The sequence below is a fragment of the Somniosus microcephalus genome, chromosome 5 (genome assembly GCF_052327205.1).
Source record: "Somniosus microcephalus isolate GS21.2 chromosome 5, FLI_Smic_1.0, whole genome shotgun sequence".
Classification (NCBI taxonomy): domain Eukaryota; kingdom Metazoa; phylum Chordata; class Chondrichthyes; order Squaliformes; family Somniosidae; genus Somniosus; species Somniosus microcephalus.
In genome coordinates this window covers 238,973,064-238,994,351 of record NC_140991.1, presented here as the reverse complement: position 1 = coordinate 238,994,351, position 21,288 = coordinate 238,973,064, and the positions used below count along the sequence as shown (strand labels likewise).

The window sequence follows — 21,288 nt, the reverse complement described above, 5'->3', positions numbered from 1 at the left end:
CATTGTGGCCAAGGTGAGTGCACGAGAGTAATCTGTAATCCTACACAGGCAGCTTCTTAGATAGGATAACAGAAATTAGCTTTATAACTCAAAATTGACTAAGAAAAACAATTAAACGCTTGTTGAATTTGAACATCACTGTTGTGAATTTTACAATATCAAGCCAGAAATAAGAGTGGGAAATTCAGAGCAAGAGGAGAAAATGACAGCTAATTGCACAGTTGGTAGTCTTCGCTGCTGCACTTTAACCAGTATTTTTATTAAACCTACAAAACGAGGATGTAAATGGAGTAGATACAAGTATGTAAAGCAGTAGAAGACCAGTTAAAGTGCCTGTAGGGTGTTTATAAAACTGCTTAAATTAGATTAACTTTGGACAGCAGTCTCCAGAGTTTAAGATGAACGTTATAAACTCTTTTTTAAAAGCAGTCTCTGCATGATCTGTGTAGTCAATATCAACAAGCATTAACTCAACTAAGGGCAATTTTAATCCATTTTCAATCAATCAGTCTTGTGTGCATTAGTGTCAAGCTTCAAGGTAGCATTGTACTGTATCACAGTTATTATAGATACTCACTGCAGAAATATATTTAAATTAAGTTAGCAACTAGATACAATTCTGGATACTTTTCCAAGAAAACTTGGTTATCACAGTATTTTTCTTTGATAGTAACACTCACAAAACCAAAGAACATTACATTTAAAGCTGCTGTTCTATCTAATCTTACAAAAGATTTCGCGAATAAGTATATTCTTTTGAAGTGATTTAATATTGGTCAAGATTGTTTTGCCCCTCAACCACACAGAACAAAACTGTTCGGGTGTAACTATCGATCACAGCTAAATTGGGACCCTATATTGTTGCTTGAATCTTGGAAAAGCACAATTGTGGGCATATGAAATTTATACTGTGCACAGTTGAAATGTGAAAATATACCCAGAAACGCAATGATTTTGGCCTTCTAAACTTGGGTTGTGTCTAGAGACATTGTCCTGGCCAATGTTTACCTCTCAACCAACAGCAACAAAAACAGATTACCTGGACAGTCATCTCACTGCTATTGCATTTGCCTACAATACAATGGTGACTACACTTCAAAAGTGATTTAATGGCTGTAAGTCAACAACAACAACTTGTATCTATATAGCGCCTTTAACGTATAAAAACACCCCGAGGTGCTTCACAGGAGTGTAATCAGACAAAAATTGACACCAAGCCCAAGAAGGAGCTGTTAAGATAGGTGACTAAAAGTTTGGTTAAAGAGGTAGGTTTTAAGGAGCATCTTAAAGAAAGAGAGAGAGCTGGAGAGGCGGAGAGGTTTAGGGAGGGAATTCCAGTGCTTAGGACCTAGACGGCTGAAGGCACAGCCGCCATGGTGGGGCGAAGGCAGTGGTGGATGCACAAAAGGCCAGACTTGGAAGAACACAGAGTTCTTGGAGGGTTGTAGGACCAAAGGATGTTACAGAGATAGAGAGGGGCAAGGCTATGGATAACAAAGGGAGAGGTTAGTTAAATTTTAAGAAACGCAAAGGGTTGTAAGGCGAGAAACAGTGGTGGAAGCAGAAACCCAATAACTCTTAAAAAAATAGACGGTAAATATTTTTTTTTTTTTAATGTTTAAGTGAAAAAGTTTTGCAGAAAGACCAGCAGCATGGAACTAAGTGGAAAGATCTCTCAGGGTTTGGCATAGGCACAATGAGCTCAGTGGCATTCTTCAGTGCTGTAAAATGTTATGATTCTCTGGAAGAGTTGAAGAGTCTCACCCTTCTTTGTTCTGGAATCAGGTTAGGCTGTTGGAACCACTTGCACCAATGCTATAGTTGAAGTATAAATGCAAAAGCTTTGTTGCTGAACTTTAAAGGGGTGTAAATTAGTCTGTGCCCGCCTTCTGGTCCAGAATCGGGAAGAGTTGCCAGCACAACTACCGGGTTCAGTGAGCTATCGCAACTCTTGTGGAGTTGGGGGGCACTCCAGAGGAAGGTATTATAGGAAAAAAAGATTTGAAAAACTTGTCTTTGGTTGGTGGCTGTGGGGGCCACTGAACAATCCTGAGCGAGGCAAGCAAATGGGTTCTTTAACAGGCATTGGGCCCTGTTAGATCCGTGTATTTTGATGTTGTGTGTCCTTCAATAACTAGACACGAGACTGCAGGGAACAATCAACAGGTATTTACTGGATGAGGGTTACTCTAAAACTAAACATACAGGTTAGCACTGTTGCCTCACAGCACCAGGGACCCGGGTTCGAATCCGGCCTCGGGTGACTGTCTGTGTGGAGTTTGCACATTCTCCCCGTGTTTGCGTGGGTTTCCTCCGGGTGCTCCGGTTTCCTCCCACAGTCCAAAGATGTGCGGGTTAGGTTGATTGGCTATGATAAATTGACCCTTAGTGTTAGGGGGATTAAATACGTGGGGTTACAGGGATAGGGTGGGATGTGTGTTGGTGTAGGGGTTGCGGGGATCGGGTGGGATATGTGTCGGTGCAGGCTCGATGGGCCGAAATGGCCTCTATCTGCACTGTGGGGTTTCTGTGATTCTGTGATTCTGTGATCCCTACTCAGGGTTTATATACAGGTGTGGTCACTGCCGGTACTACAGTATACAGGAGCTGTAAAAAGTAGTTCTCCCCTTAAAAGGTACATACACTACAATTCCTCCCCTTTTAGATTGACAGTACCATAACATTCATTTAACAATTAACACTTTTAACTTGCACATTAACTGAAAATAGTCCATTTATAAATTCAGTCTTGGGGCGGCTTCCTGATCCTTTCTGGATAGCGCCTTTCCGGAGTGTCTTGTTCTTGGTGCGGAGGCCCCCTGTCGTCAGTTGGTTCATCAGCTTCCGATGCTACTGTTTCTGGGGTAGATGCTACCTGTATGTCGGGTTCATCACCAGGTGCGCGAGACATGGGGTTGACTCGTTCCTATGACTCTAGGATCTGGTCGACATGACGTCTCACAATGTTCTCCCCAACATCCATTGTGTACATTAGTGGCCCCTGCCGTGTGCATATCGTTCCTGGTTGCCATGTCTCTGTTCGGTAGTCGCGGGCCAAGACTGGTTGCCCTACATTGAAGCTCCTTGTCGGCTTCTCATTGATGTGCTGGAATTGCTTATTCTCAACATCTCTTCGTACATTTGGTCTGAGCAAATCCAGACGAGATCTCAACCTTCGGTTAAAGAACATCATGGCCGGGGTCTGGTTGGTGACTGCATGTGTCGCATTTCTGTAGGCTAACAGGAAATTGTCCACCTTATGCTGCAGTGGAATGTCGTCATCGCACATGGCCCTTATTGCTTTCTTAAAGGTTTGTAATAGTTTTCTTCGTAGTGGTGGACGACATTTTGATCACCTCAGGCCATTTCGAGTGCGCATCCATGGCTATTAGAAACATTGAGTCCATGAATGGACCAGCTAAATCAATATGCCTTTTAGTGTTCCAAGTCCCTCCTGGAACACTTCTTGTGCGTCAGTTAGCATTTTTGACAGTCGTCCAGTTGTGGCGTCGTCATCCTTTTTGGCATCTAGTCAGTGCTTGTATGGAATGCCAATCTAGCTGTATCTTCCAGATCCATTCACGTCCTAGTAGTGGTGGTCCTCCATCTGGCAATACATATAGGTCCATTTTTGGTGTTTCCTTACCGTTATATACAATGTTCACCCTTATTTTTCCTTTGGGGTAGACTTTTTGCCCCGTGTACGTCTTCAAGACAATCTCTGTATCTCTCAAGGGTATATGTGAGAATAGCCGCTTGTAGTCCCTTCGGTTTATGACTGTTAGGGCTGATCCTGTGTCCAATTCCATTTTCACTTGGACTCCAGCTATCTTGAGCGTGACCCAGATAGTTTGGTGATCCTCCGTTTGGATCACCTTATGTAGTTTCAGACAACCCAGCTCCTTGCTTCCGGAGTCTGTATCACTTTTCTGTTCGTCTGAACTACTCTCCGTCACCTTATGTACCTTCTTGTACTTCTCCTGTGGAGATTTCTTGCTGCTGGTTTTCTTTCCCGACCTGCAGACTCTTGCTATGTGTCCTACTTTTCCACACTGTCTGCACACTTTGTCCTTAAACCAGCAATCATTATGGTCGTGTGTTGTTCTGCCGCAGCGATAGCACTTCACTGTTCCGTATGACATTTCATTTGTGCCATATTCTTGCGGTCTCCGTTGTATCTCTGCAGCGCCCCGTGCGGCTGCTTTGTGTGATACTGCCATGCTGAAAGCCTTGTCCAGCGTAAGATCCTTTTCTGATAGAAGCCGTTTCTGGGCTCCTTCACTTTGAAGCCCACACACAAACTTGTCCCTTAAAGTATCTGCTAGTCCCGTTCCAAACTGGCAGTGTTTCGATAGCTTGTGCAGTTCTGTTAAATACTCAGCATTACTTTCATCTTTATGCTGGTTCCTTTTGTGAAACTTAAATCTTTCTGCTATCAGCAGCGGTGTGGGGTTTAAGTGGTCCTGTAGGATTGACACTATGTTTTCAAAATCCTTTTCTACTGGCTTCTCTGGGGTTACTAGGTTTCGTAGTAAGCCATACGTTTTTGCACCCATTGAATTCAACAATACCAGTGCTTTCTTGTCATCTGGCACTTTATTTGCCTTGCAGTATACTTCTATGCGTTCGACATATGTCATCCAATCTTCGACTTCATTGTCGAACGCTGTGACACTGCCACTCTTCGGCATTTTTGGGTGTGGTTAGACTGGCTTAAAATGGCGTTTTCCCGCGCTTTCCCTTCTTCTTGCGGCTCAAAATGGCGTTTTCCCACGCTCTCCCTTCTTCTCCGCTGCGGCTCAAAATGGCGTTTTCCGCGCTCTCCCTTCTTCTCCGCTGTGGCTGCTCGGCCCTTGAACACCAGCTGCGCTCTGCGCGTTTCCCTTTCTTCCCCGCTGACGCTGCTTGTCCCTTGAACACCGGCTGTGCTCTGCGCGTTTTCCTTCGCGCCTCTCTCTCTTCTCCCATCGACGCCGTTCGGTCCTGAACACCGGCTGCGCCCTGTGCGCTCTGCCCTCTCTCTTCTCCCGTCGACTGCGCTCGGTCCTGAGCACCGGCTGCGCTCTGCATGTTTTCCTTCGCACCTCTCTCTCTTCTCCCATCGACGCCGTTCGGTCCTGAACACCGGCTGCGCCCTGTGCGCTCTACCCTCTCTCTTCTCCCGTCGACGCTACTCGGCCTTTTCTGTGCCGTCGGTCGGCTCTAGCCGCCGCTGTCCGGGAAGGGTCTGCGCCGTACCTGTTGCCAGCCCGTTTCGCTGGACCACCGTGACTGGAGAACCAAGCCCAGCTCTCAACAGCCTCCCCTGCGATGCTCAAATCTCCGCTGGATGACTGGGCGGTTGCTCGTGGTCGACGCCCGCGCTTCTGGCCTCAACTTTCTTCCACTGTTCTCCAGGAGCGAATCCCTGGGAGGTAATGCAGAGTTGCAGGTAGGTTCGAATCTGCCTCGTCGCCAATGTTAGATCCATGTATTTTGATGTTGCGTGTCCTTCAATAACTAGACACGAGACTGCAGGGAACAATCAACAGGTATTTACTGGATGAGGGTTACTCTAAAACTAAACGTACAGATCCCTACTCAGGGTTTATATACAGGTGTGGTCACTGCCGGTACTACAGTATACAGGAGCTGTAAAAAGTAGTTCTCCCCTTAAAGGTACATACACTACAGGCCCCTAATCTACATATTCAAGAGGCCTGCCTGGGATGCCTGAAAAAAGTTAGTCCCATGAATTTGGCAGTGGGACAAACATCTCACTGCTAAATTGGTATGCTTTGCGTCCATTTCATGCCTGAAAAATGGGTGCAATGCATTCCAATTTCTACCCCCAAGTCCTTCAAAACAGGAATTTGTTTGTTAAATGTTTGTGCGTGTTTAAGATGTAGAGAAAATGATTTTAAACTACTGTAAACAACTTTGTTTTCCACAAAATACCTCTAAAAAATTTGCAGGTAAAGCTATTTTATAACTTTGTCTACTAAAATTTGAAATTTTGAACTGCAGCTGTTAAGCAAGTCATTTTACATTAAAATAAAAAGATTTCCACCAAATTCCCCAGAAGATTACGGAGCAGAAAAAAAAGTTGAAAGCTTATTCCAGAATTGCTACTGTTAACAGCTGATAGAGGCCCTGGTTAGACACTAGTACAAAAGGCTGAAAGCTTACTTGGTTGATTAGGCGACAGGCAGATGGCTGTAATCAGTACCACGCAGTAAGGCTATGAACTTGCCTCTGCAAAATGCCAACAACTTCCTCTCCTCATTGAGCATTTATTAATGCTGACCGGCTGTCAAGTACAAAGCATGCACCCACCTATGCTGCAAGGCAGCGGTCTGTGCTCTTGATACCCCAGCTATAATGACAAGCCTATCTGCTGCTGAACACTCGTCATTGCAAAACATGAGGCTCCCTCGGGGTATGGTTAATGAGTGCTGGGAACCTTCCCCAAGAGACTATTCTAAACATGTAAGCCCAGACAATGAGCATCTGCAGCCTATTCAATTGTGGAGCGTTACAGCAGAACTCAATCATGTCCTCACCCGATGTCCATACAAGCACAGTTTCCAGCAGGAACTGGGTAGCAGTCAGCAGTGGGAAGTCTGGTTGATTTCTACCCTTCCAAATTCCAGACAGGCTTGGCCCAATAAAAGTGCTAATTAAATTAACTGCCCTAATTGAAATTTATTTTAATCTTTTGTAACCAAAATGTGTTCATTTGTGGTGAATTGTGCTGATCACAATGTCATTTGTGAGAAGCTCCTGGTATTGCATATAACGATGGCTGAAGCTATTCAATAACCAACTAATGACTAGGCAAAGAGGGCATCACTGGAGTCAAGATGGCTTGAAGGCAATATGCCTGGTGTTAGAAAACTGGAATCAAGTCAATTCTCAGTGGCAAACTAGTAATCTAAAGCTTGAGCCAAGCAGGCCTGTACTACTTTAGGGCACAGTTGATTGACCAGCCAGCTGACTCATTCATGAGATTTGGAAGGGTAAGCCTGTCACTGGGAACTGGGATTGTCCCTACTTAGTTCCAGATATCTGTGACGAAGGGTCCCAGACCTGAAACGTTAACTCTTCTCTCTCCACAGATGCTGCCTGGCCTGCTGAATGTTTCCAGCATTTTCTGTTGCTTTAAATGCAACTCACTTCCAGGTTTATTGCTGATAGTCAGATTAGAAAAGTAGAAAAGTGTTACAAACATTCAAGGAAACCAATGGAAAGTGCAGGTAACAAGACAACGATCACAGGCCTAGAAATTCAGTGGCCTGCGCCACCAGTTTGCACCCAAAGAGGGCACTCAGTGGCTTTTGCGCCACTGGCCACACCTACCGCGATATTTAGCGGGGCGCTAATGGCGGCGTTAGCCTGTAGCGCTGCGCCGTCACCGATGACGTCATCAGTGTGCGCAGCGCCCCGATCACCATATTTGGTCGCGCCCGCCTCTTCAGCGCCGGCCGCAAATAGCGACCGGTACACAGGGGCCTACCTGTGGCGGTAGTGGCGCTAGTTAAGGTGGAGGTGCGGCCGGCTGCTTTTTCGGCGGCTGCCTGCCAGCAACTCGTCCCCGGCCTCCTACACCCCCCCCCCCCCCCCCCGCGGCATTGCCGGCTGTTTCCCGAGAGCCCGGCACTTCTCCTTGGTGCCGGGCTCATTTGCCGGCACTCGCGAGCGGGGATCGCGCTGTTGCAGGCACCTCCCCCTTAACAGTGGGAGGAAGGCCTGCAGTACCGCAGCGTGTGGCGCTGCGGCCCTTAGCGCGTCGATATTCGGTTTCAGCGCCCCAAGCGGGGCGCGGGAAGCCTCAATTAGCGGCCCGCTTCCATTTGGGGCGCAGAAACTGAATATCCGGATGGCGCAAGTGGCTCCGCTCGCAGCGGTAATTCCGGCGCCCAGGCGAGCTTGGCGCCCCAAACGGCACCCAACTGAATTTTTAGCCCATAGTGTTTCAAACTATGGGAACAAACATTACTACATTGTAACCAAGTATCCTAGGCATAAAGATTCCAACTAGTAACAATGAAACCATGCAAAATATTTAAGATTCATTTATACTTCAATTCTAGCATTGGTGCAAAGTGATTTGACTTTGCACAGACACTGCCAATACAATGTAAATGAAGCCTGAAATGGAGATCAGGGACTAAACGGACACAAGAAGGAAGCTAAGCAAGACTCTCCAGATGAGGTAGTCTCATTCTGCTTCACTCTAGTCAGTTTGCCTTCATCACCTCTAAATTTGACTACTCCAAATGCTCTCCTTGTTGGCATCAGCCCCCCACCTCCCCATAAACTCCAGCTTATCCAAAACTCTGCTGCATGTATCCTGTCGCACATTCGGTCCCGCTTGCCCATACTTCCAGTTATTGCTGACCTACATTGCTCCATGTCTCCCAATGCCCAAGTTTAAAATCCTCATCTTGATCTTTAAAACCCTCCATGGTCTCACCCACCTTATCTGGGCCTCATGTGCATTGTTACCCCCCCCCCCCAATCCACTGCCACAGCCCCCACCCCTTCACCCCACCATTGGCGGCAGAGCCTTCAACTGCCTATTCTCTGAAATTCTTTTCAACCAAGCTTTTGATCACCCTCATAATCTTCTTTCCTACCTTTATGTCCATTTTGCTTATGCCTTCTGCAAAGCACATTGGGACATTTTTTACCTATTTAAAAAAAACTATATAAAATAAATGATACACCCATCAATCAAAACTGGCACTCAGTTTCTGCTTCACACTGACACAAAACTTGTCAACTCTGAATACACCCAAAATACCTGTTTTTGAAAAATATCAACTTCGATTTATTGAGGCAGAGGGGCTTGGGGAGAGAATTCCAGAGAGTAGCACCCAGGCATTTTCAGGTGATGGTGCACAAGAGGACAAAGTCAGGGTGCCCAGGTACAGTATGATGAGGACAAAGAGAGATTTAAAGACAAGGTTAAGGATTTTACACCATGCTTTGGGGGACAGGAAGCCAATGCCACTGACAATGGGTGAGGAGAGTGCAGGATGGGATACATGCAGCAGAGTTCTGGACTGGTTGGAGTTCATGGGGGAGGGAAGTTGGTTAGCACGGAGAGTATTACAGTAGTTCTGTCTGGAAGTGAAATAGGCATGTAAAAGTGTTTCAGTGACAGAGGGACTGAGGTGGAGCTGGGGAGAGTAAGCAGAAGACATTGGAGGTGAAATTAAGAACTTTTTGTAAGCAGTTTTTGTGAAAGAGAGGACATGCGGTCTAAGACCAGCTTAATATGGACCAGGAAATTATTTTACCATGGACTAAAATTCTGGGATTTTGATTAAAGGTTATATTTGCAGAGCAATAGTTATTATAGAAATTGTAGCAGATTGTTTTTATCTTGGGTACATTCCCATGTATTTTTCTACAGGGAAAATCCCAACCCTCTTCCTCCCTCCACTCAGCATCCACCAGTCCATAAAAAGCTCAGAGATGCCAGTTTGCAAGTAATGATGCTATAGAAATGTAAGTTGCTGTTCTAGATTTTGGAAAAACTTTGAGATGCAATTTAGGAACAAAATTAGGCAAAATACAAATGAATCATAGAAACGTACAGCACAGAAGGAGGCCATTCGGCCTGATGGGCCTGTGCTGGCTCTTTGGAAGAGCAGTCGTGCTTGGTCCCACACCCCTGCTTTATGTCCTGAACCCTGTAAGTTCCTCATCCTCAAATGCCTGTCCAACTCTTATGGAATCAGCTTCCACCACCTTTTCAGGTAGAGCGTTCCAGATCCCAACTCTGTGGGGGGAAAAAATTCCTCATCTGCATTCTAGATCTTTTGCCAATGATTTTAAATCTATGACCTCTAGTTATTGACCAACTCACCAGATATAATTTTTTCTATTTACTCTATCAAAACCTCTCATCTTGAACACCTCTTAACCTTCTCTGTTCCAAGGAGAACAGTCCTAACTTTTCCAACCTCTCCTCATAACTGAAGTCCCTCATCCCTGGTAACATCCTGGTAAACCTCCTCTATACCCTTTCTAAGGCCTTTACATCTTTCCTGAAGTGTGGTGCCAAATTGTCCACAATACTCCAGCTGAGGATTAACCAGTGATTTATAAAGTTCAAGCATGATCACTTTGCTTTTATATTCTATTTCTCTATTTATTTTGTCCCGGATAATGGTTTCCAATAACTTCCCCACCACTGATTTTAGGCTGACTGGCCTGTAGTTTCCTGGTTTATCCCTCTCCCCTTTCTTGAATAGTGGTATAACATTAGCAACCCTGCAGTCCTCCAGCATTACTCCTGTATCCAATTAGGATCGAAATAGCTAACTTTTGAAAAGGACTTGTGTGCAATACTCAGCAGTGACATACAGGGTTAGGTGGTGCCACCAGATGGCAGTGCGCAACATTATACTTCAATAAATCCTGGTGGCAACCAATAAAAAAAAAGCAGCTGCACTAAAAGTAAGGAAAATGTCTCCAATCTTTGTGCAGATAAAATATTTTGAAGTTATAACTACAATCTTTAAACAGTTTATACATAATGAAACTTGGCTCACTTAAAACATAATGATTTTTTAAATCAATGGTTAAACCTTTCATATATTAACAAATACTTGAATTCTTATGAACTGAGTGATTAAAATGATGCACTCAATTCAAATTAGACATTGTGATTAAGGGAACGGGGGGGAGAAATTCAGCATCACCCCGTTTGGGGCGCAATTATCGGCCGGGCGCAAAGATTAGCACCTGGCACTAATTATCGCCTCCGACTGCAAACTTGGCTTTTATTGCCCTTGGAGGTGATTGGAGCACTAAATCAGGCACTACACACCTGTCTTAAGGCGCTAACGCTGAGGAGCAAGGCGCTACCTCAGAGCGCTGGCGAAGCTCATGTGATGTCAGTCAGCAATGGAACACAGACACACTGGCGCCGGCCAGCTCTTAAAAGGGGAGGGTCGATCTTGCTCTCCATCCACACCCTGCTCATTGCAGCCTTGAATCTCAGCCTGGAGAGACCTGTACATCAAATCTGTTGGAAAGAACAAAGGAGAGACCCAGGGAAAGAGCTCAAAGTGCAGCCCCCATATTCTCTTTTAAATCAATGCAAGGAAGATCAAATCAGAAAGAACCTGCAAAGTGCTGCTCAGTACCCAAAACTCCTCAACACAGCATTGAATATCTCCTGCAGTCTCGCTCACTCAGAAAGCGTGGTGCAAAAATTTCGCCGACAAAAAAAGGCAGGAAGCGGTCGCCTTTAAATAGCGCTTCCCCAGTCCCTTCCTGACTGCAAAATGCCCCCCTCAGCCTGTCGTTGCTAGCGGCAGGCGGTAAGACAAGGGGCGCCACTCAATATCCAGTCCGGGGTGTTGCACTCTTGACTGACGTCACGATCTGCCGGCGCAGGAGATCGTGGCGTTAGTGTTCAGCGCTGCCGCAAAATGTCTAGTTAATTTCGTGAGCGGTGCAAACATCGCCGCGCACAGACGCTAGTTGCTTTGCGCCCCATTAGCGTCCTCTTAAGGCGCTAACGGGAGGCGCAAACCAACCGAATTTTTCCCCCCAGGTGTTTAAACATTGTCATTATGTTTTAGGATGTTTCTTAACCTGTGTCACTTGGATCTAACTTCCAAAACAGTAACTCAGTAAATGACATCAAGGCCTGGTTTTCTACTTGAAGCAAATTCCTTTAATGCTGATAAACATCGTTCAATAATTTTAAACCTGGCTGCAATTATAAAGAATGGTTCCTCATATCTTCTGAATTACCTATCACTGAGACAAGAACATACTATTTTAAATGATTGATCAAGAGCAAGATGCTTCAATAGGTGAGGTGCAGTGCCAAATAAGTTAACAGCAGCTAATTAGCCTATTTACTATGACCCTAGGATGCCAATAAAATGACTGAAAGCAGTAGGACTGTGCCACTTCAAAGCAACGCTCCTAATCATTAACAGCATAGTAAGTCATACTATGCGCCAAACAAAACGTATGGCTACAAAGAGTAAAAGTGCATTAATCCTTTTTTTAGGTTAAGTAGCCATTTTGTTTAATAACAACATCTAATGCAGGAACAAGTTTGCACTATGATATTATGCTAATAGATATACTATAGTATATTTCCTAGGAAAATAAAATGCACATTACACTAGCGGGACATATTATTTTGTAGTAATTCTTCAATTCTTTGAGTATTCAAGGAGATGATTTCATGAAAAACAAAATAAATAAACTGCAATATGTCCGTACGGACATACTAAAGTGTCAGACAGGAAAAGTCCAACCGGTTCATCCAGCCTGTCCCATACAGTCATGATGCCCTGTGCCCTTATGAAGCCCCATTCACCCATCACCAATGTTCCCCCGAAGGTGCGCAGCCGTGCACCAATCAGGAGGTCCCACGCAGCCCGCACACCAGCGGCTGCCGCTGGAATAAACTGCACACGCAGCAAATTTAAAAGGACTGTGCACTAGACTGCAAATTAGAGGGAACATTGCTCATTACCCCTGTGCTTGCTGAACTACATTGGGTCCTGGTCCACCAGCACCTTGATTTTAAAATTCACATCCTCATGTTCAAATCCCTCCATGGCCTCGCTCCTCCCCATCTCTGTAACCTCCTCCAGCCCTACAACCCTCCGAGAATGTTGTGTTCCTCCAACTCTGCCCTCTTGTGCATCCGCCACTTCCTTCGCCCAACCATTTGTGGCTGTGCCATCAACCATCGAGGCCCTAAGCTCTGAAATTCCCTTATAAACCTCTCCACCTCTCCCTCCTCCTTTAATATGCTCCTTAAAACCTACCTCTTTGACCAATTGTTTAGTCACACATTCCAATATGTCCTTCTTCAGTTCAGTGTCAATTTGTTCATAGAATCATAGAAGTTTACATCACAGAAGTTTACGTCACAGAAGGAGGCCATTCAGCCCATCGTGTCTGTGACAGCTGAAAAAGAGCAATCCAACCTAATCCCACTTTCCTGCTCTTGGTCCGTAGCCCCGTACATTACAGTACTTCAAGTGCATTCCCAAGTACTTTTAAATGTGAATAGGGTTTCTGCCTTTACCACCCTTTCAGGTAATGGAGTTCCAGACCCCCACCACCCTCTGGGTGAAAAAAGTTCTCCTCAACTCTCCTCTAAGCCTTCTAACAATTACTTTAAATCTATGCTCCCTGGTTATTAATCTCTCTGCTAAGGGAAATAGGTCCTCCTATCCACTCTATCTAGGCCCTTCATAATTTTATGCAACTCAATTAAGACTCCCCTCAGCCTCCTCTGTTCCAAAGAAAACAACCCCAGCCTACCCAATCTTTCCTCATAGTTTCCAGTCCTGGCAACATTCTTGTAAATCTCCTCTGTACCCTCTCTAGTGCATGTACCCTCTCTAATGTCTGAACACTCCTGTGAAGCATTTTGGGACGTTTTGCTATATTAAAGGGCACTATATAAATGCAAGTTGTTGTTGTAGGCCTCCTGATACAAACACTCCCTACCCATCTACAGCCATGCAATCTCTTGGGAGAAGCAAAATATTGAAAAATCCCTCTCCAACCCCTTTAGAATCACAGAAACCCCACAGTGCAGATAGAGGCCATTTCGGCCCATCGAGCCTGCACCGACACATATCCCACCCGATCCCCGTAACCCCTAGACCAACACATATCCCTCCCTATCCCCGTAACCCCACGTATTTAATCCCCCTAACACTAAGGGTCAATTTATCATAGCCAATCAACCTAACCCGCACATCTTTGGACTGTGGGAGGAAACCGGAGCACCCAGAGGAAACCCACGCAAACACGGGGAGAATGTGCAAACTCCACACAGACAGTCACCCGAGGCCGGATTTGAACCCAGGTCCCTGGCGCTGTGAGGCAACAGTGCTAACCACTATGCAAACTAGCTCATTGAACCTAACTTAAATTACAGGGTACCTAACTCTTATACTGTAACATTTGCATATTGAATTATCATTGGCCCGCAGGCATCTGTAAGGAATACCTATTATATTCACATGTGATTACATGCTGAGTTGTCATTGGCCTGCGGGCATCTGTAAGGACTACTATTGTTTTGAAGACCAAGGCTAGGGGTCCTAATGCCAGGCTTTTCCCCACTGTGTTGCTATGAGTAAGATCACAGACCTAATGCTTATTAAAAGAGTTAAAACTGTAATACTCCGTTGTCCTGCAATTTATTATTTTTGTACAAAGTGTGCAAAACAAGACATAACAAAACAAGAGGTGATCTCTGTCCCAAACAGAAACAGGCCCAGCTTATCACAGAAATCACAGAAACCCCACAGTGCAGATAGAGGCCATTTCGGCCCATCGAGCCTGCACCGACACATATCCCACCCGATCCCCGTAACCCCTACACCAACACATATCCCACCCTATCCCCCTAACACTATGGGTCAATTTTTATCATAGCCAATCAACCTAACCTGCACATTTTTGAAGGTGTACAGCAAATCAATGTTCGCACGAGTCAGCAACTTGCTCCATAGGTGTATTATTCTGAGAAAGAAAGACTTCCATTTATAAAGCACTTTTCATGACCTCAGAACATCCCAAAGCTCTTTACAGCCAATGAAGTGCTTTTGAAGTGTAGTCACTGTTCTAAGGTAGGAAACACAGTAGCCAATTTGCATGCAGGAAGCTACTACAAACAGCAATATAATGACCAGATAATCTGTTTTAGCGATGTAGATTGAGCGATAAATATTGGCCAGGACACCGGGGAGAACTCCCCTGCTCTTACTCAAAAGAGTGCCATGGGATCTTTATTGCCCACCTGAGAGGGCAGATGGGGCCTCGGTTTAATGCTTCATCCAAAAGATGGCACCTCTGACAGTGCAGCACTCTAGAGTCATAGAGTCATAGAGTTTTACAGCACAGAAAGAGGCCCTTCGGCCCATCGTGTCCACGCCGCCCATCCACCCCTGTCCTGTCTAATCCCATTTTCCAGCATTTGGTCCATAGCCTTGTATGCAATGGCATTTCAAGTGCTCATCCAAATGCTTCTTGAATGTTGTGAGGGTTCCTGCCTCTACCACCCTTTCAGGCAGTGAGTTCCAGATTCCAACCACCCTCTGGGTGAAAAAGTTCCTCCTCAAATCCCCTCTAAATCTCCTGCCCCTTACCCTGAATCTATGCCCCCTTGTTATTGACCCCCCTACTAAGGGGAAAAGTTCCTCTTTATCTACCCTATCTATGCCCCTCATCATTATGTACACCTCAATCAGGTCCCCCCTCAGCCTTCTTTGCTCCAAGGAAAACAACCCCAGCCTGTTTAGTCTTTCTTCATAGCTGAGGCGCTCCATCCCAGGTAACATCCTGGTGAACCTTCTCTGCACCCTCTCCAAAGCAATCACATCCTTCCTATAGTGAGGCGACCAGAACTGCACACAGTACTCCAGCTGTGGCCTCACCAGCGTTTTGTACAGCTCCATCATAACCTCCCTGCTCTTATATTCTATGCCTCGGCTAATGAAGGCAAGTATCCCATATGCCTTTTTAACCACCTTATCTACCTGTTCCGCTGCCTTCAGAGATCTATGTACATGTACACCAAGGTCCCTCTGACCCTCTGTACTTCCTAGGGTCCTACCACTCATTGTGTATTCCCTTGCCTTATTTGTCCGTCCAAAATGCATCACCTCGCACTTTTCAGGGTTAAATTCCATTTGCCACTTTTCCGCCCATCTGACCAACGCGTTTCTTTCGTCCTGTAGCCTGAAGCTTTCCTCCTCGCAATTTACCACCCCACCAATTTTCGTGTCATCTGCGAACTTACTGATCATACCTTTTACATTCTCATCCAAATCATTTATGTAGATCACAAACAACAAGGGACCCAGCACCGATCCCTGAGGTACCCCACTGGACACAGGCTTCCAGTCACAAAAGCATCCTTCGACCATCACCCTCTGCCTCCTGCCACTCAGCCAGTTTAGGATCCAACGCGCCAAGGCACCCTGGATCCCATGGGCTCTTACCTTCTTGACCAGTCTCCTATGCGGGACTTTGTCAAAAGCTTTACTGAAGTCCATGTAAACCACATCCACAGCATTTCCCTCATCCACCCCCCTAGTCACCCCCTCGAAAAATTCAATCAGATTTGTCAGACATGATTTACCCTTGACAAAGCCATGCTGACTATCCCCGATTAATCCTTGCCTCTCCAAGTGGAGACTAATTTTGTCCCTCAGAATTTTTTCCAATAATTTCCCTACCACAGATGTTAGTCTCACTGGCCTGTAATTCCCTGGTTTATCCCTGCTACCCTTCTTGTATAGTGGTACTACATTAGCTGTTCTCCAGTCCTCTGGTACATCCCCTGTGGCCAGAGAGGTTCTGAAAATTTGTGTCAGAGCCCCTGCAATCTCCTCCTTTGCCTCCCACAGCAGCCTGGGATACATCTCGTCCGGGCCTGGGGATTTATCCACTTTTTGGCCTGCTAAAACCGCTAGCACCTCCTCCCTCTCGATGCTAATATGTTCAAGTATGTCACAGTCCCCTTGCCCTATTTCTATGTCTGCATCGTCTCTCTCCATAGTGAACACAGATGCAAAAAATTCATTTAGTACTATCTAGTCAGCCTAGATTTTTGTGCTCAAGTCTCTGGAGTGGGACTTGTACCCACAACCTTCTGACTCAGGTGAGAGTGCTACCAACTAAGCTACAACTGACACAAACCACCTATTTTTTTTATTCGCTTATGGGATGTGGGCGTCGTTGGTAAGGCCAGCATTTATTGCCCATCCCTAATTGCCCTTGAGAAGGTGCTGGTGAGCCGCCTTCTTGAACTGCTGCAGTCCGTGTGGTGAAGGTACTCCCACAGTGCTGTAGGTAGGGAGTTCCAGGATTATGACCCAGCGACGATATACTTCTAAGTCAGGATGGTGTGTGACTTGGAGGGGAACTTGGAGGTGGTGGTGTTCCCATGCGCCTGCTGCCCTTGTCCTTCTAGGTGGAACAGGTCGCGGGTTTGGAAGGTGCTGCCAAAGAAGCCTTGGCAAGTTGCTGCAGTGCATCTTGTAGATGGTACACACTGCAGCCACGGTATGCCGGTGGTGGAGGGAGTGAATGTTTAAGGTGGTGGATGGGGTGCCAATCAAGCGGGCTGCTTTGTCCTGGATGGAGTCGAGCTTCTTGAGTGTTGGAGCTGCACTCATCCAGGCAAGTGGGAGTATTCTATCACACTCCTTACTTGTGCCTTGTAGATGGTGGAAAGGCTTTGGGGAGTCAGGAGGCGAGACACTCGCCGCAGAATACCTAGCCTCTGACATGCTCTTGTTGTCACAGTATTTATGTGGCTGGTGCAGTTGAGTTTCTGGTCAATGGTGACCCCAAGGATATTGATGGTGGGGGATTTGGCGATGGTAATACCGTTGAATGTCATGGGGAGGTGGTCAGACTCTCACTTGTTGGAGATCGTGATTGCCTGGCACTTCTGTGGCGCGAACGTTACCTGCCACTTATCAGCCCAAGCCTGAATGTCATCCAGGTCTTGTTGCATGCGGGCATGGACTGCTTCATTATCTGAGGAGTTGTGAATGGTGCTGAACACTGTGCAGTCATCAGCGAACATCCCCATTTCTGACCTTATGTTGGAGGGAAGGTCATTGATGAAGCAGTTGAAGATGGTTGGGCCTAGGACACTGCCCTGAGGAACTCTGGCAGCAATGTCCTGGGGCTGTGATGATTGACCTTCAACCACCACAACCATCCAACCTAGTTCTGCCATTATGTAACTTGTAAGCGCGATCCCTGGTCCTCCCTAACCTACTCATTTGAAATAATTTGTACACATGAACACAATCTAGTCCCTTCGTTATTGTATAATCCTCAATCAAATCATCCCAGATTCTATGCTTCTCTAAAGTATGCAGACCCAGCTCTTTAAGCCTATCTGGGTAGCTCAGGTGTTTCAAACTAGGAATCAATCTAGTGGCCCTCCTCCAATGTTCCTGTTAAGCTGCGCGTGCAGCGGTCTGGAGGTCCCACGCAGACCGCTTGCCGGCTTTACAGTGGAAAAACCGCACACGCGTGGAAATTTAAATGGACTGCGGCAGTCCGTTAAAGGCGCCCCCCAAAAAAATTAGTGGGAACATTGCCCTCCTCTACACCTTTCTCAAAGCTTGAATATTCCCCACCATGTGAGGGGACCAAAACTGGATACTGTATTCAAAATGAAGCTTAACCAAGGTCTTGTACAAGGACAAAATGGTACCTTTTGTCTTGCAGTGAATTGTCCTATGAACACAACCTTTTACCTGGTTTGAAATTCATCTTCACTGATCCTTAAATAGAAATGTTCAGAGAGAGAAGGTGTGCTGTAATCCTGATCCCTCAAACATCTCTCACTTCAGAGAAATGTTGTGCTATTTGCTAAACTTAACCTATGACAAGACAATGCAAAATTATTCCACTATAGTCCTTTGTGAGCCGTAGCTCAGTTGGTAGCACACTCACCTCGGAGGTCAAGTCCCACTCCAGAGAATTGAGTACAAAAATCTAGGCTGACACTCCAGTGCAGTACTGAGGGAGTGCTGCACTGTCAGAGGTGCTGTCTTTCAGATGAGGCATTAAGCCGAGGCCCCGTCTGCTTTCTCAGGTGAACGTAAAACATCCCATGGCACTATTTCGAAGAAGAGCAGGGGAATTCTCCCCGGTGTCCTGGACAATATTTATCCCTCAATCAGCACCACTAAAAACAGATTATCTGGTCATTATTACATTGCTTTTCATGGGAGCTTGCTGTGTGCAAATTGGCTGCTGCTTTTCCTACATTACAACAGTGACTACTTCATTGCCTGTAAAGCATTTTGGGATGTCCTGAGGTCATGAAGGACGCCATATAAATGCAAGTCTTTCTACTGTTAAGCAATAGCATTCTTTGTATTAACCCTACAGACAAGCTAGCTTGTTCAGGTGCAATTGTTTACCAGAAGCTGTCAAGACGTGTCCTGCCTAACTGACGCATTTCATACCCATCCAGATGTTGATTTGGGCACATCATACACATGCCCAAATCTATATGTCTATTTTTAAATTTTTGACATAAATCAATCAAAAAATGACTTTTCGAGCCAGTTTTAAGCAAAAGAGTTGCCCTCACCTCCAAAAAAGGGGGAAAAAAATAGAAACATGGGTTTGTACACAGTCCAGTAGTTAAGAATTGATTGGCCATCTTCTCATGGTTGTTGATGGTAGGATTCTGGCACAGAATGGCTATTACCATTTGGTTGTACAGCAGTTACCGCGTTTCAACACCACTGTGCTTTTTTGAACTTACGTATATATTGTCCTGTTTATAGCGAATGTGTAAGTTATACATGATTGCCCCTTCATGTAGCTCTGCCAGGGTTGCCATATCCTCAACGCCCTCAATACTGGTTGGATGCATGGCCACCACTTTTTCCCTGGTTAAGGCATTTAGTTTATAAGTGTAAACCTGTTCAAAAGAAAGAAAAACAAAATTAATATGTAAACAAATCAAATACGTGAACATGCTGGATATGTAACTGCATTCAAAAGTGTCAATGCTGAAAGGGCCAGAAGCAAGTTATTGATGGATACTAATGAAGTGAAAATTGTGATCTCATATAATTTCGAATGGGTTTAAAGCATTGCGTCTCCCTCTCTCTCGCCATCTCTAAAGAGGTTTTGAAATAGTTACTGTTGAAGTTGTGGCCCACATTATGAATGGTTGCTTAGTTATATTACTCAAAGATACAAATAGATTGGAGAAAGTACAAAAAAAAACACACCTGGCTTAAATATCTATATTAATGACTTGGATGAAGGGACCGAGTGTAATGTAGCCAAATTTGCTGATGATACAAAGATAGGTGGGAAAGCAAATTGTGTGGAGGACACAAAGAATCTCCAAAGGGATATAGATAGGCTAAGTGAGTGGGCAGGAATCTGGCAGATGGAGTTTAATGTGGGAAAATGCGAGGTTATCGCATAAAAAAGCAAATTATTATTTAAATCGGGAGAGATTACAAAATGCTGAGGTACAGAGGGATCTGGGAGTCCTTGTACATGAATCACAAAAAGTTAGCATGCAGGTACAGCAAGTAATTAGGAAGACAAATGGAATGTTGGCCTTTATTGCAAAGGGAATGGAGTATAAAAGTAGGGAAGTCTTGTTACAACTGTACAGGGCGTTGATGAGACCACATCTGGAGTACTGCGTGCAGTTTTGGTCTCCTTATTTAAGGAAGGATATACTTGCATTGGAGGCAGTTCAGAGAAGGTTCACGAGGTTGATTCCGGAGATGAAAGGGTTGTCTTATGAAGAAAGGTTGAGCAGGTTGGGCCTATACTCATTGGAGTTTAGAAAAATGAGAGGGGATCTTATTGAAACATATAAGTTCTGAAGGGGCTTGACAGGGTAGATGCAGAGAGGATGTTGCCCCTTGTGGGGGAATCTAGAACTAGGGAGCATAATTTCAGAATAAGGGGGCACCCATTTAAAATGGAAATGAGGAGGAATTTCTTCTCCGAGGGTTGTGAATCTTTGGAATTCTCTTCCCCAGAGAGCTGTGGAGGGTGGGTCATTGAATATATTTAAGGTGGAGATTGACAGATTTTTGAATGGGAGGGGAGTCAAGGGTTATGGGGAGTGGGCAGGGAAGTGGAGTTGAGGCCAAGATCAGATCAGCCATGATCTTATTGAATGGTGGAGCAGGCTCGAGGGGCCAAATGACCTACTCCTGCTCCTACGTCTTATGTTCTTATGTTCCCGCAGGTCTTGTAATGGCAAAGCCGCCACCAGACCCTTAGAAGGCCTGTGGTGTCAGAGGGGGCAAAGCCTAGGCTGGGCACTCCTTGTTCCCTGCTTCCTAGGTCTCTCAGAAACTTGTTGGTTCCTTGGCAACTGGTATGCCAAGAAGAAGTGGATTGACCTCTTCAGTGGTAGAAGTGGGGCCCAGGTCAGGTTCGTCCCTGGACCACCACCATGCCCCCCACCTCCACCAGAGAGGATCAACATATTTTTATAAGTGCTATAGAAACATAGGGACAGGAGTAGGCCATTCAGCCACTCTGGCCTGTTCCACCATTCAATTAGATCATAGATGATCTGCACCTCAACTCCATTTCCCACCTTTGTTCCATATTCCTCGATATCCTTACCTAACAAAAACCTATTGATCTCAGTCTTGAAAGCTCTTATTACAGCAGTAGCTGAATATTTCTACCGTTCCCCAGCTCAACTACCAAACAATGTTCCCCCTATTTACAGTTTTGTATATTTGTGAAACCGAACCTTGAAAAAGTCCC

At 45.4% G+C, this 21,288-nt stretch overlaps 1 protein-coding gene across 1 annotated transcript in view; it reads right to left on the bottom strand.

Moving 5' to 3' along the window:
* LOC147117617 (unconventional myosin-X-like) overlaps positions 1-21,288 on the bottom strand; it is a 70,261-nt gene that overhangs the window by 36,884 nt on the left and 12,089 nt on the right. Inside the window, exon 2 of the mRNA XM_085989386.1 lies at positions 19,295-19,453. Within this exon, the coding sequence (XP_085845512.1) occupies positions 19,295-19,453 (159 nt within the window). The remainder of the gene's footprint in view (positions 1-19,294; positions 19,454-21,288) is intronic.